The following is a 14,573-nucleotide window of genomic DNA, read 5'->3' on the forward strand; positions in this document are numbered from 1 at the left end:
TGGTTGAGAGGTCTCAGGTCTAGAATAGGTCTGAGTGACCCATCCTTTTTTGGTATTAAGAAGTACAGAGAGTATACCCCTGTTCCCTGCTGGTGTACGGGCAAGACCTCTATTGCGCCTTTTTGCAGCATACTTAGCACCTCCTGCTGTAATAACGCTAAGTGCTCTGAGGACATAGGACGGTGCCTTGGCGGTATGGTGGGTGGAGTGGCGGTTAATTCGAGACAGTAACCGTGTTGGATAACATCTTTGACCCACCTGTCTGTGGTGATGGAATTCCACGTGGACAGGAACCGCTGGAGTCTCCCCCCGACAGGTGTTATGTGGTCGGGGGGAAGGGAGAGGGCGTCACTGTTTGTTCTTAGGGGAGGACCTGGTATTGCCGTAACCACGTCCTCTGCCCTTTGTGCTGGAGCCACGATATCCACCTCGGGTGTTTTTATCGTAGGAACCCTGTGTGCCCCCTTTATTGTAGGTTTGTTGTGCCCCCTGTCCTCTACCTGCACCTCTATTTCCGGGGCGACGAAAGGAGCCACTACGAAAAGTCTGCGTTTGCAGAGCCCCCATTGACTTCGCAGTGTCCGTGTCTTTTTTTATCTTTTCTAAGGTGGTGTCAACCTCCGGTCCAAATAAGTAGTCGGGGTTGACCGGCTGATTGAGGATGTTATTTTGGACTTCAGGTTTGAATCCGGAGATTCGTAACCAGGCGTGTCGTCGTAGCATGACGCTAGTGTTTATTGCCCTTGCAGCTGTGTCTGCGGCATCCAGTGCACACTTGATGGATGCGTTTGTGAGCAGCTGTCCCTCCCTGATAAGGAGCTCCGCTGCCTCTTTGTACTCATCTGGCAGGTGTTGGAGTAGGGTCTCTAATGTGTCATAGTGTGAACGGTCGTAGCGAGCTAGGAGGGCCTGTGTATTGGCGATGCGCCATATGTTTGCTGCCTGGGCTGCAATCCGTTTGCCGGAGGTTTCTAGAACCTTGGACTCTTTGTCCGGGGGAGGAGCATCACCAGTTGTCTGCGAGTGTGCTCGTTTGCGAGCATTGGCAACTACAATGGAGTCCAGAGGCAACTGGCTCCTAATGTACGTGGGGTCCCCAGGTGCGGGTTTGTATTTTTTCTCGATCCTGGGGTTTATGACCCGTGCCCTGGTGGTTTCTTTGAAAATGTCCTTTGCTGGCTTTAGGACACCCTTTAACATGGGCAGAGTTTTTACAGTCCTCTCGGAGGATGCGAAAGTGTCCACCAAGAAGTCATCCTCGATAGTGTCTGAGTGGAGTTGCACTCCATGATTGGCTGCGGCACGTTCAATGAGGGCGTTGAATGCAGCAGTGTCCTCTGTGGGGGGACGTTTTTGCGCCATAAAGTTGCGTGTCCTGTGTATCCAGGGCGGCACCAGGCTCTACGGGGTCATCCCAGACTTGATCAGGGTCTTGCTGGCCCTCAGGGTCCATGTCTTCGGGGTAGGTGGTGTCGTCACCCATGTAGTCCTCCACTGCATCAGTGTCGGAGTGCGTTGGAGAGAATGATGGATCTGTGTAAGAGGTGTGGATGCGTTCATAAAGAACTGGTTCCGATTCCGCCTGCATTTTTTGTTTTAGCGGGATCCTATAAGAGTCCAAAGCGTGCCCTGAAGTGATCTTCCGCTTTTGGAGCATAAGCCTGCCGGTGTCGGCGTCGATGAAGTGGGACGGCGATGTCCCAGTAGTCGAGTGTTCGGTAGATGGGGACCTTGTCTGTGTGACGCGGGTTCTGATTTCGAACATTTTCGGCGCCGTGGATGGCGGCAGACCAAAGGTGATGTTGGCCGGTGCCGAAGGTGCCTTCTGTGCCCGTTTCGGTTCGGAACCCGACGAGGTCTGGAGGGCTGCCTTTTCCCTGATGCGTTTCAAGGACGCTGCCACTTGTTGCACCTGGAACGCCGATGGTTCTTTGGCGCCGATAGGTTCCGTATCGGCAGGCGTGGACTTCTTCGAAGTCACCGGGTCATCGAGTCGAGGAGGGGTAGGAGCCGACGACGGAGTCGATGAATGTACCTTAGTCGCTACCTTCGAGGTGGATAGCGATGCAGTGGCCATTTTCACCTTGATGGCTGGTGCCGATGTTTTCGGTGCCGGGGGCCTTGGCGCTTTGACGGTACCAATAGATTTCTTTCTTGGGTCGGCGCCGACATCGGCTGCAGCGAGTTCGGCACCGAAGTCCCGTTTGGTGCGGTCGGAGCCGACGGGTTTGGCTGGCGTCGAAGATGTGGTGGTCCTCGAGCCGACCAGTGTCAGTTTCACTTTCGGTTTCTGTTGAACCGGTGCGATGAGTGGTTTCGGTTTCGTGGTAGGGAAACCAGTCTTTTTAGGTGACAATGGCTCTTGCTGAATGTCCGTGGCCGGGCCAGAGGGCGGGGCCGAGGAACTGCGGGATTGGTCTTGGGTAAGGCCCGAAGGCGATCCCTCGACCGGAGCAGTCGACTGACCCATTGGGATATCCTCCATTTGGACGGGTAGGCCTTGCTCCTCACCGGAGCTACCTTCTTCGGCCCCTAAGGCCTCATCGTAGTCTCCTACCTCATCGTCTGCTTCTTCCCTGTGAAAAAGCTCTTCTTCGACATCTTCCGATCAGGAACCGTGTTCGGAAGTGGGGCTGGAGGGTGTATTTTCCACGCTTGACATCTTCGTCCTCGGTGCTGAAGATGTTGGCCGGTGCCGCTTGCTGCGCTTCCAGTCGCGCGGCTCGTCGATTCCGTAGAGTCTTCTTGGATCGGAATCGGGCACAGGCCATGCATTTTGATTCGTCATGATCCGGTGAGAGGCATTTGTTACACACCGGGTGGACGTCGATATGGGGGTATTTGGCGTGGCAAACAGGACACCGCTTGAATGGGGTCCTCGATTCCATCGTCGAAGTTCGGTCGATGGTCGGATTGAATGGATCCGAGAAGTTGTTAAAATCGCGAAACTAGTCTGTAAACTGTTGGTACCGATCGGAAACAGTACCGACGAAAACTAAAGGCCTTTTGGCCTGAAACTAGATTTTCCTAACTTGAGTCAAGATAAGCACATCCGAACCCAATGGCGGAAAAAAACAATCTGAGGATGGAGAGGATGCCCATGCGCACTGTAGTCCAGGGGAGGAGTCACCTATCTCGGGATACTTCGAAGACTCTTCCAGGACAACAACGTGCAAACATCCGGACCCAACACTAGGCGGCGATCTATGCACAGATATGAATTCAGCAGCCCACATGCCTCGAACACCAGGTTGGTACTGGACAGAGACATCTGTCCCTTATAGGAAATTCCTGGGCTCTAAGGAAAAAAAATTATTAGCATAATCCACGTTTGCAACATGCCCAAGTTTCAAACAATGTACATGTACATTTAGCCACCCGGCACTAGATTCTGTGGGATACTTAGCACTGAGTTTACAATTTAACAGTTACATCAACTTAGATATGTTTGTGACAGGGATTCCACGATAACCAAAATGCAAACTGAAAGCAAGGGTGCTCCAATTCTTGGTGTATTAGTGAGCATGCACTGTAATCATATGCATATGGTGTCAAAATATTATAAAACAAATGGTGGTATTTGTATTACTTTTAGCCCTGATGAAGTCGTAGGGATATCTCCCATCAAAACGACGAAACACGTGTTGGCTAAAAGAAGGTCATCAGGGGAAAAAGAAAATCTAACACTGAAAAGTAAAAAAGAAATCTATGTTCATCAATAATTCTGTCTGTTACACAACAGTAATGGAACTGAATGGTGTGTGCTTCAAATTTATAGTATCTGTTCACGATCTTAGGATTGTACCAGGGAAGTAGGGTGTTTCTCCACCACCCCGTTGTATGAATATGAATGTAAATTTTGTATGAGCGCTCGACACCTCTCTAACACCTAGTTCTGACATTAAAGTGTAAAGTGACCTCCCTGATGTGTATCAAAAGGGTATTTCCCATCATCCCTGGTTCATAGTACGTGGAGGTGAAGTCTGGGCATTCCTGCATCCGAACAACTCTGAGGAAAGCCCCAGTCATCAAAGATGCTTTGCAGAACTTAATTGTTAAAATGTGTATGGTTTTCCCAAAACGATCTCCTGAGCAAACCGATCTCTGCATTCCCAAAAACTAAGAACCTCTGTGCTATAAGTCCTTTACTATGAACCATTTCAATGGATGTTGATTCACCAAAATACCAGGGGTAGTAAAACGGACATCATATACCCGCTGATCTTAATAATGTCACAGGAAGTGAAATCATATGACCCTGCATCATACCAAAAAGTAATGTCACATAACCTTAATCCTGATGACATCACAATAATTAACAATGCTGAAGCTACGTAATTGCATAATATATATTTTTCTAGGGCAGAACAGAGGGTGGGGGTTTCTGTCCCCTGAGAAATCTTTAGAAAGAAATGGGCATTACCAATTAATTTTAGTACACAATTTTCACATAAATTTGTTAAAAAGCCATAGGCTCTAAAAGAAGACTAATTAAATAGTCAAGTCCTTTCGTAGTGTGCCAAGCTACTGTAATCTGACAGTCCTAGGAGTTCACCCATTTAGGTTTATAAAATGTTCTATGGGTGCCCCCTTTTAAAAAGAAATTACCTCCATTGCTAGGACCAACATTTTGCATGGTGGCATGTTTTACCTAAACATTACATACGATATGCCTGAATGGTCTTAATACTGCTTCTCTTGCACTATGGAGGCCCTTTATGTCAAAGGTTGTGTCTAATATTTCAAGGACCATATTTTGTCATAGATGGCCCCTTGACCTTGCCACAGCTGTGTGATGCCAAGAATTTGCTTCAATGTCCCTTTACCAACTATTTGCCACAGGTGCCACCTATGCCAAGAATGTCTTCTAGTACACCAGTGCTGACATTTTTTACCTACATTGTGCCAGCATTAGCATTTTGACAAGGGTATTGAATATGCAGGTGTTGCCCCAGTATTCCAGTACCAAAATGTTGCCAAGGGTGTTTTGTATAAGCCAAGAAGCATGCCAGGGCCAACAGCAGATCTGCAAGCATAACACATGCTCGCTGACATTCACTTACTCACACTTATTCTATCATTAGCGCTCACTTGCACTCATTAATTTTCACCTACTCTCTTGCACTCACTCTCACCCTGAATCAATCACTTGCACTATCACTCACTCATACTTACTCATTCACACACACACACACACCCACACACACACACGATCCCATATACAAACATACATGCTCACACATACACTATGGTAATCGCAGTGTCCTCCCACATTTAACACTAAAATTGAGTTTGAAGCACTGACTATGCCGCAAATAAACTCTGATACAGAAGTCTGGTAAAAACAAAGCTGGGCTTCCCAGCAACCAGACAGTGAATACCCAAGAACTGTTTTGGCATCCTGTTTGCGGCCCTTGAAAGCACCCCTGGTGTTATATAGAAAACCCTGCAGACTTTCAGCAGGATTTGACACTCTGTCAAAAAAGAGAAACTGTGTTTGGAGCCGGCCCGGCTGGAGGGGGCGGGGTGGGAGTGGCAACCTAACAATTGCCAGTGACGACTGAGAGGACTCTGAAAAAGAATACTGAAATTCAAAACAATAAAACACGGTAAAACACAATTGGGGAATATGTAGTAGCTGAAATGTCTCAGAATGCTACAAACCTGCTCTACCAGGTATACAACTGGCTGCAAGCTACAGATAAGTATGTAGCTCTGTTTGTATGGTCACCCCCAGGTTTCTCAACTGAGATTGCACTAAGGCCTGCTAACCAGACCTCAGTGCCAGTGCCCTGACAAAGTTTATTCCGAATTGGCTGTACCCAAAGGGAAATGGCTAACCTACCTTTAAGTCCCTAGTAAATGGTACCCTGGTACCCAGGGCATGTAAAGTAGAGAGGCACCCCAGGTCTCAGCACTGGGTGAGCCACCCTGGAGGTCCCCAAAGTAAAACGAGCACCGTAGTCTGCCACGGCAGACTGGGAGAGCAGTTGTGCACTGCTAGCCCGACTGTCATTAAAAGCAAAGGCAAAGCCACTGCTTCCCTGGACATGAGTGCAAGTCACCCCTCAGGCGGGCCTAGCTAATCCTAAAGGCAGATTGGGACGTATAACATATACTGTAGATGTACTGCCAGTAAAACCCACAAAACTCTTGTTTTACTGTGGATACACTTGGTCGACCAATTGGCAAGTACAGGGTTACACACAGATCCCCTCAGCTGTGCTAACTCATGAACTGTGCGACCAAAGTGGGCATGCCAAATTATCAAACAACTTGTTACAATAAGCCCTACTTATCTCAAGTCGAAATAATGTAACTTGTTTCAGTGAGCAGCTTTAAAAAAGCTGCCACTGTGTTTAAAACTCCTGTGCCATCCCAAGCACACATGGACCCTACTCCACGAGACCGCTTTCTGCCCTGGTGGAAAGGCATGGCAACAACTCTCAGGAAGGTGAACAATGAGGGTTTGCAGGCCAGGGAGTTGTCACCTCCCTCTTGCAGGAAGCCACTTGGGCGTTGGCCCCAAAAAGGCAGACTTGAAAGGTGAAGCAGCCTTTCAACGGCCGATGTGTAGCACCAGGAGAGAGGGCTGCCCCACTGTAGAGGTTGACACAGGAAGCAGAGTGGGGAAACCAGATGCCAAACCAGTTTCCATAGGGGCATGTAGCCTGAGGTAGCCACACCGCATGGATGGGGTAGGAAGGTCTGAACTCAGAGAAGGGTCTCACCATCTTGGGAGTAGGCAGAATGGGGCATAGCCTGATGCAACACTTCAAGAATGGGCCATGAAGTAGGCGGGCACCTGGTAGCTCATTGGCCACTAACTGCATCCTACCCTGAGGGCACTTTCCGAGCATAAAGAGAGTACCCCTAGCACCCAGACCTCGACCGACTTTGAAGAGCCGATAGAGGACTGCCCAGCTGCATTGAGGGACCAGCAGAGAGGCTACCTGGACTATGACTGCACCTGCTGGGTAGTGAAGATGGTGTCTGCCGGGTCCTGCTCAAGGAGAAGAGGTCTCCAGAGCCCAGTCAAGTCAAGTCAAGAAACTCCTAGGGCCAGCTGACTGGCTTCCTGTTTGTAGCACAGGGACACAACAGCTGAATAAGCCTGCTGAGCAAATGGCATTCAAAGGTCTTACAGTCGCTACCACCACCGCCGTGCAGCAACGAGAACCAAGACCCAATGCACAGAGTTGCACCAGACTGGAGACACCAGACTTTGCCCAGAACGGGGAGGACTTCGTGGTACGTCGACCCTGCAACTAGGACCCCCTCACCATCTTCACAGACCAAGGAAGGCCAGAGGGAAGAAGACACCATATAATAGACCCAGTTGTTCACATGGATCGAATAATAAAAGCACTCTGACTTTCTTTCAGTAGGACCTCTAAAAGATTTTAAAACTATTACAAAACGTGCCATGAACTCCTTAAAATTAATTAGCACAAGTTTTTCCCTAATTTATTTTCTTCTAGTAATTCATGCTGGGTCTATATATCCTCCCCCCCCCCCCCCCGACAGTACATACTACTAAAAATAAAAACAAGTCTTCAACTTACTGTAATAAAGGTGGCAGGATGTTGCAGTCTAATACATAGTCTCTGCACACAGTGCTGTCTCCAGCAATGTTACCAAGAGCCCAGACTGCCTAGAAAATGAACGAGAATTAGCATGACACGATAATGCAACATGCCTGTTTGGCAAGATAAACAGGAATAAGCAAGAATCAGTCTCTAGCATGAGAATAAAAATCTAGTTATTCAAAAATGTTCCGCAACGTATCATTTCAAAGGCACACTGAGGGCAGTTGAATAGTACTGAATTTACTGACACGTCTTATGCAGGACGCATCATTACAAAAATCAGAAAATGACGCTGTTTAAGAGTAATAGAAAGTGCTACGTCACAATGGCCACTTTAGAGAGCATTACGCTGTAGAATAGTTACTTACCTTCGGTAACGCCTTATATGGTAGAGACTATCTACCCACATCTTCCTTAACTTAGAATAATCCCCAGGCGTCAGAACGAAATCCTTTTTTTTGTTTAATGAGCAGTACCCCTGTGGGCCGGTAGGTTGCGTCGCTCAGATCTGCTTGGCATCATCCGTGCTGGAAAGGACGCGTGCGGTGCCTATACAGGCACCACCCTAGTGCACTGACGTCTGTTGCTTTTCACAACCTTCCACACAAGGAGCGCCAAACCACAAAGAACACCACAGACCACTGGTGTGTGAAACTAGGCCTCTGAAAAAGGAACAGCTCCGCACCTAAAAATCCAAGTGAGGAGGATGGGTCGGTAAGAAATCTGTGGTTAGATAAGAGCCTATACTAGATAAGGCATTACCAAAGTTAGGTTTTCATTTGATCGAGACTTCTAGCCACAGATTCCTTACCTTAGAAGTGATACCCAAGCAATACTTTCCCAGAGGTGGGTCTGCAAACTTGATTTAGACTAGAAAGTCTTATAGGACCGAACAGGCAAAGTGCCCATCTCGAAGGACCAGACTGTCTAGGCAGTAGTGTTTGGTAAACATGTGCAACGAAGCCCACATTGCAGTCAGATATCCAGGACCGGAATTCCACATACTAACGCAGAGGTCGTAGCCTTTGCTCAGGTTGGAATGAGCACACAAGCCCTCCTACGGTTGCTTCTTGGCCAATGCGTAGCAGAGCCTAATGCAGAGCACGATCCATCAAAAGATGGTTCACTTCTGCACAGCCTTCCCTTTCATGGCTCCAACATAACACGAAGAACAGTCGTGTGCGTCAAGGTAGAACGGCACCACTCTTTGGGTCCGGACAGCGGAGTCTCTCCTCTTCCTTAGAGGGATGAGGCAGAGCATAAAAAGGTAGAAAAGGAGATGGACTGGCCTACACGGAACGGGGTAATACCCTTCAGCAAGAAGGATGCTCGAGTCCAGAGAATAAGTTTGTCGGGTGAAAGGACATGTACGGAGGCGGAGATGACCATACCTGCAGTTCACGGACTCTCTGGGCAGATGTAACTGCCACCAGATAGGCAGTCTTGCTGGTGAGAAGCCTAGAGGGCAATTATGAAGCAGCTCAAAAGAGCGCATATCAAAAAAGTAAGAACCAAATAGAGAGCCCATTGAAGCATAACAAAGGGAGCTGGAGGAAACATGCTGAGGGTCTTTAAGGAACCTTTTTACAATTAGGGACGTAAAATGGAAAGGGTGATCTGGCAGCCACAGACAGACAGAGATAGCAAATAACTCTTAAGTGCAAAATGCAGAGCTCTGCTGGGCCGGGGTAAGGATAAATACAAACTTGGGGAAAGGGTGCAGATTAAGAATCAGCCTGTTTGTCTGTACACTATGCCACAAATTTGCTCCAACTGCGGGCGTATATAGTTTTAGTGGAGGGACGCCGAGCTGCCAAGATAACATTGCAGACTTCAGACAGAAGGTCAAAAGGTGTCAACTGTAGTTGCTCAATCTCGATGCCTGAAGGCAGAGAGTTGACAGGTTCAGGTGGAGAACCTCACCGTGTAACCCCCACCCCCGCTGCAGTGACAAGAGCGCCTCCCGAAGGGGGAAGCATGAGCAGAGGGCCTATGGACATGCTCAATATCTCAGGATACCAGACTCTCCGAGCCCAGTTCGGACCAACAAATATAATTCGGGCTCGGTTGCACCTGATCTTCTTGAAAGCTCTGGGTAGGAACAGTATTGGCGAAAAAGCGTACAGTAGGCCAGAGTTCCACTTGCGATAAAAAGCATCTCCGAGCAAGAGCTGCCTTGGAAATTCCAGTGTGCATAACTACTGACAGTGCACATTCTAAGCGGTGGCAAACAGATCTAACCATGGGTCTCCCCACAGCTGAGCGAGATCTTGCGCCACCTCCGGATTGAGACATCATACGTGATCCGCTAGGCATCTTTGGCTGAGTAAGTCTGCACTGGCTTTCAGAGCATCCACCAGGGATATGCCCAGATATTCCAGCCATGTCAGAGATGTAGGGCCTCTTGACAGAGGGCCCACAACTCCACCCGCCCTGTTGGTTGCAGTACCACATGGCGGTGGCGTAGTCTGTAAACACCTGCACTAGGCTTCCCTTGAAGGAGGGTAGAAAGGGCTTTAATGCCAGCAGGATCGCTCAGAACAGATTTATATTGAGTCCGGAATCTGCCAGAGACCAGAGTCCTCCGATCACCTCTCACAGAAGGCTGCCCCAGCCCAGGAGTGACTCATCTGTGACTACTATCAGATCTGGTTTCGGAAGGGAGAGGTATCTACCGCAGACCCAATCGCAATTCGTCAGCCTCGGAGATCTGTTTCATGTCAGACATTCTTCTAATGCTGTGCCCACTGGAATTTCAGGTCCCACTGAAGAGCCCTCATACGCCAATGGACATGCGTCACAAGCAGAATGTAGGAGGCCATGAGGCCCAGCAGCTTCAGAGCCAGTCTCTCAGAAATCCAGGATAGAGACTGAAACATCGGTATCATAGCTGGAATATCCTGGACTCACTACTTGGGCAGATAAGCCTCGAAATTGAACAGCGTCTAGAACTGCTCCAATGAAAGGAAGAGTCTGAGAAGGGATCAGGTGCAACTTAGGCATGTTGATAGTGAACCCCAACCAGTGCAGGTGGTTTGTTGTAGACTGACTGGAGGGGGGGGGGGGAGATGAATTCCTGGGGCAAGTCTGGCTTCAACAGCCGGTTGTTAAGACAGGGGGAAGACTGGAACCCCTTGATCTCCGCAGATGAGCTGCAACCACTGTCATCACCTTGATGAACACCTATGGGGCACTGGTAAAGCCAAAGGGGAGCATGGCAAACTGAAAGTACTCTTGGCCCACCATGAATCGCAGGCAATGTCTATGGGCAAGAAGGATGGGAATGTGGAAGCACGCCTCCTGCAAGTCCAAAGCTACCATTCAGTCTTTCGGGTCCAGTGCAGACTGGACCCGAGCCAGTATGAGCATTTTGTAATTCTCCTTTTTTAGGGAGAAATTCAGAGTGACAGTCAGGGATAGGACGAAGGCATTTGTCCTTTTTGGGCACTAGTAAGTAGCCACAATAAACCCACTTCTGATGCCAGCACCCTCTCTATGGCTCCCTTTGCAAAGAAAGTCTGCCTTTCCTGGCAGAGTAAAGAGATGTGGTCCTTCATTAGCCTGTCGCAAGTAGGTGGCATGGGTGGAGAAGTAGTCCAAGGGGAGGGAATAGTCCCTTTTGACAATATGGAGAACTCAGTGGTCGGATGTTATCGGCCTCCAGAGGTGCAAGTGATGGCATATCCGCCACCCACTGGGTGCCCATAATAGATGGGCAAACTAAAGGGGCTTAGAGGCTGCAGATACCGGGTGATGGGCTGATCTCTGGCTACCTGACCCACAACGTCTGTGGGTGCTGCGTCCTTTGGCACGCAAAGAGTAGAAGTCTGCTGGCTGTGGTGGCTGGGGCAGTTGGAGACACAGCTGGAACCCCCTACTGCGGCCATGAAAGGAGCAGCAGGTGGACAGTGGTTCGCACAGGGGCCATGGAAAGGCTCAAGGGCCTGGTCATAGCACAGTTCTTGAATTGTTTGCGGGCTGAGTCCGCTTGGTCTCCGAAGAGACTGGAGCCATGAAATGGCATGTACATGAGAGGTGTGGACATCCACAGAAAAGCCAGTCGTCCTCAGACAGTTGTGACTCCGCACGGCCACCGATGATGAAACCACTCGCCTAGTGAGTCAGTTGTATTCAGCCCACAACGAATGACTAACTTCGCTGCGTCTCTCCTGTAAGCAATAGCTTGGAAGTGTATGATTCGGGCCTCCTACGTGACCACTGGCAGCACCTGCGCAACAGAGTCCCAGAGCGAGTGGGAGTATCGGCCTAAAAACCACACGGTGTTCACCAACTGCAGTGCCAGGCTGGAGGAAAAGAACATCTTCTCCAAGGTATCCAGACTCTTGAATTCTCTGTCTGGGGGAATGGAAGATAATGCGCCAGGATTTTACTTGGAAGTGAAGGCTTAGACTACCAAGCTCTCCGGGGTGGGGTGTGTTGTGAGGAAACTGGGGTCCCACTAGGGTGGGGAGATGGGCAATCTACCTATTCACAGGAGCTCCGTGGCAGGGTTTGGACAAGGCACACATTTGGGTGTCTATGAGGGCTTTGTTAAATGGGAGTAGCGATTCAGAAGTGGTGACTCAAGGTCGAATCACCTCAGTCAAGACATTCGGCTCAACAGCCACAGAGGATAGCTGAAGGCCCAGGACCTTAGTCCACCTACTCACCACCATAGCAAATGAGGATCCTTCGGTGAAACCAAGCCAGTATCAGGGGAGGTGTCCAGCCAACTAGCAATTGTGAGATCCTCACATCAGGTGTTCTCTGTTACATCCAGGGGTTGGTATTTATCAGGGTCTAGCGGCCCTTCCCAGTCATCTTCAAGTTCTAGCCTAAAAGAATAGGGCTCCAGCCCGAGTGGTCCGCCCCCTACCGGCACGGAAGAAATGCGTTACTTACCTGTAACTGCAGTTTTCCAGTATTGGTATCTTTCATAGATTCCCAGTCGTCGAGATGAGAGTCCCCGGTACATAAGTAAAGTCATGTCCCATAAAACAGAGCGCAATAGGCCTATGGCCTCACATTAGTAACATATCCAGGTCCTTTTGTAATAAGGACCAAACTCTAGAGAACAACCAATCAGCTGTCACCACCCTCTGGAACCTTCCTGGAAGGAGCTCTAGTCCCTCAGATTTTCTTAAGCACGGTGCTATATAGAGGTACAACTGAGAGTACTAGGAGAGCCCTTCCAAGGGAGGCGGGTGGGTTGCATGTGAATCTATGAAAGATACCAATACTGGATAACTGCAGTTACAGGTAAGTAACGCATTTCTTAACCAGTATTAGGGTATCTTTCATAGACTCACATGCCTGAATCAGAATAGAAAGCAAGGATGAGAACATTTCCTTTTGTACAGAAGGCATAAATGCAATAGCTAACAAATATATCACCATTAAAATGCGGAGCAATAAGTTGCAATTATGGCAAGAGTTATAGAAGTAACATGCGTCTATAAAGACAGTTTGGTGGGAAGGAAGGCTCACCTTTTATTGAAATAGATGACGCAACACCGCCTGTCCCGCCGCAGCATCCTTCATTAGCTCCGTTTCCAAGCAATAATGCTTGGTAAATGTATGCGGCGTCTTCCATGTTGCCGCCCTGCAAATGTCTGATAGGCACGCCCGCAAACAATGCCATAGAAGTAGAAACTGCCCTAGTGGAATGGGCACGAATTCTTGATTGTAAAGGTTGAGCAGCTTGTTGGTGACAGAAGACAATAGCAGCAGAAATCCATCTGGAAATACTTTGTTTTTCAAGGGGAAAACCTTTCCGAAAAGTTGGTTGGACTTGCGGAATGCATTTGTCCTGTCAAGGTAGAATTTAAGGCAGCGTTTCAAATCCAATGAATGTAGAGCTCTTTCAGCTGCTGTTTGAGAATTGGAAAGAAGGTTTTTAGGACAATAGGTTCGTTAAGGTGGAAGTCCGACGGGACTTTGGGTATAAATTTCGGATTAGTCCGAAGAATTACCCTATTGTTCTTGAATTGAAGAAATGGATCTTGTATTGTGAATGCGTGAAGCTCACTTACTCGTCTTGCGGATGCAAGGGGCAGAAGAAGTGCAGTCTTCCAGGAGAGGAATTTGAGGTCAGCTCTGTGTATCGGCTCAAAAGGATGTCTCATAAGCTGAGCAAGGACTGTGTTGAGCTGCCATGTTGGAGGAGGAGACTTTACAGGAGGGAAAGCCCGAAATAGACCTTTGAGAAATTGTTTTACCAGTCTACTGGACCAAAGAGAAGATCTTGTAGAAGATCTCCTAAAACGGGAGATTGCTGCCAGGTGAACTTTGACGGAAGTGTGAGCGAGGCCTGAAGTTGCTAGATGGAGAAGATAAGGTAAAATTTGTTCCGGAGAGGATGTGAGGGGATGCACCTTAGCAGATCTACACCAGATACAGAACCTTTTCCATTTAAAATAAAAAGTTCTGTTTGCACTATCAGCTCGAGCGTGAGATAGAAATGCCCTGCAGTCTGGAGGAATGTTTAGGCCTTGAAATTCGTGGAACTCAGGAGCCAAGCTGATGATTTGAGAGATGCTGGATCCGGGTGTTGGACTTGTCTCTGGTCCATTGTGAGGAGAGATGGAAACTGTTTTAACGGAATTGGAGGCTGCAGGGAGGGGAGATGGAGTTCTGTGAACCAATGTTGGTGAGGCCATGCTGGGGCTATTAGAATAAGTGTGCAAGGCTCTGCCTTCATATTCCTGAGGACCCTGGGAATCGGTGGAAAGGCGTAGGCAAATACGCCGAACCATGCTATTGAAAATGCATTACCCACAGATCCCTGTTGGGGATGCCAGGTTGTGATGTGTTGGCATTTGGCGTTGTGCTGTGTGGCAAACAGATCCAACAGTGGTTCGCCCCACTGAGAGAAGATGCTGTTGAGTATCTTGGTTCAACTCCCACTCGTGGCAGGTTGTCCGTAGTCTGCTCAGCGAATCTGCCAATTTATTGTGTTTTCCTGCAACATACTCCGCCCTCAGG

At 48.7% G+C, this 14,573-nt stretch overlaps 1 protein-coding gene across 1 annotated transcript in view; it reads right to left on the minus strand.

The window, feature by feature from the left end:
• The window catches only part of KPNA1 (karyopherin subunit alpha 1), a 311,573-nt gene that overhangs the window by 142,851 nt on the left and 154,149 nt on the right, over positions 1-14,573 (minus strand). Inside the window, exon 7 of the mRNA XM_085621023.1 lies at positions 7,566-7,654. Coding sequence (XP_085477149.1) covers positions 7,566-7,654 — 89 coding nt within the window. The remainder of the gene's footprint in view (positions 1-7,565; positions 7,655-14,573) is intronic.

Source organism: Triturus cristatus, chromosome 8 (assembly GCF_964204655.1).
Source record: "Triturus cristatus chromosome 8, aTriCri1.1, whole genome shotgun sequence".
NCBI lineage: Eukaryota > Metazoa > Chordata > Amphibia > Caudata > Salamandridae > Triturus > Triturus cristatus.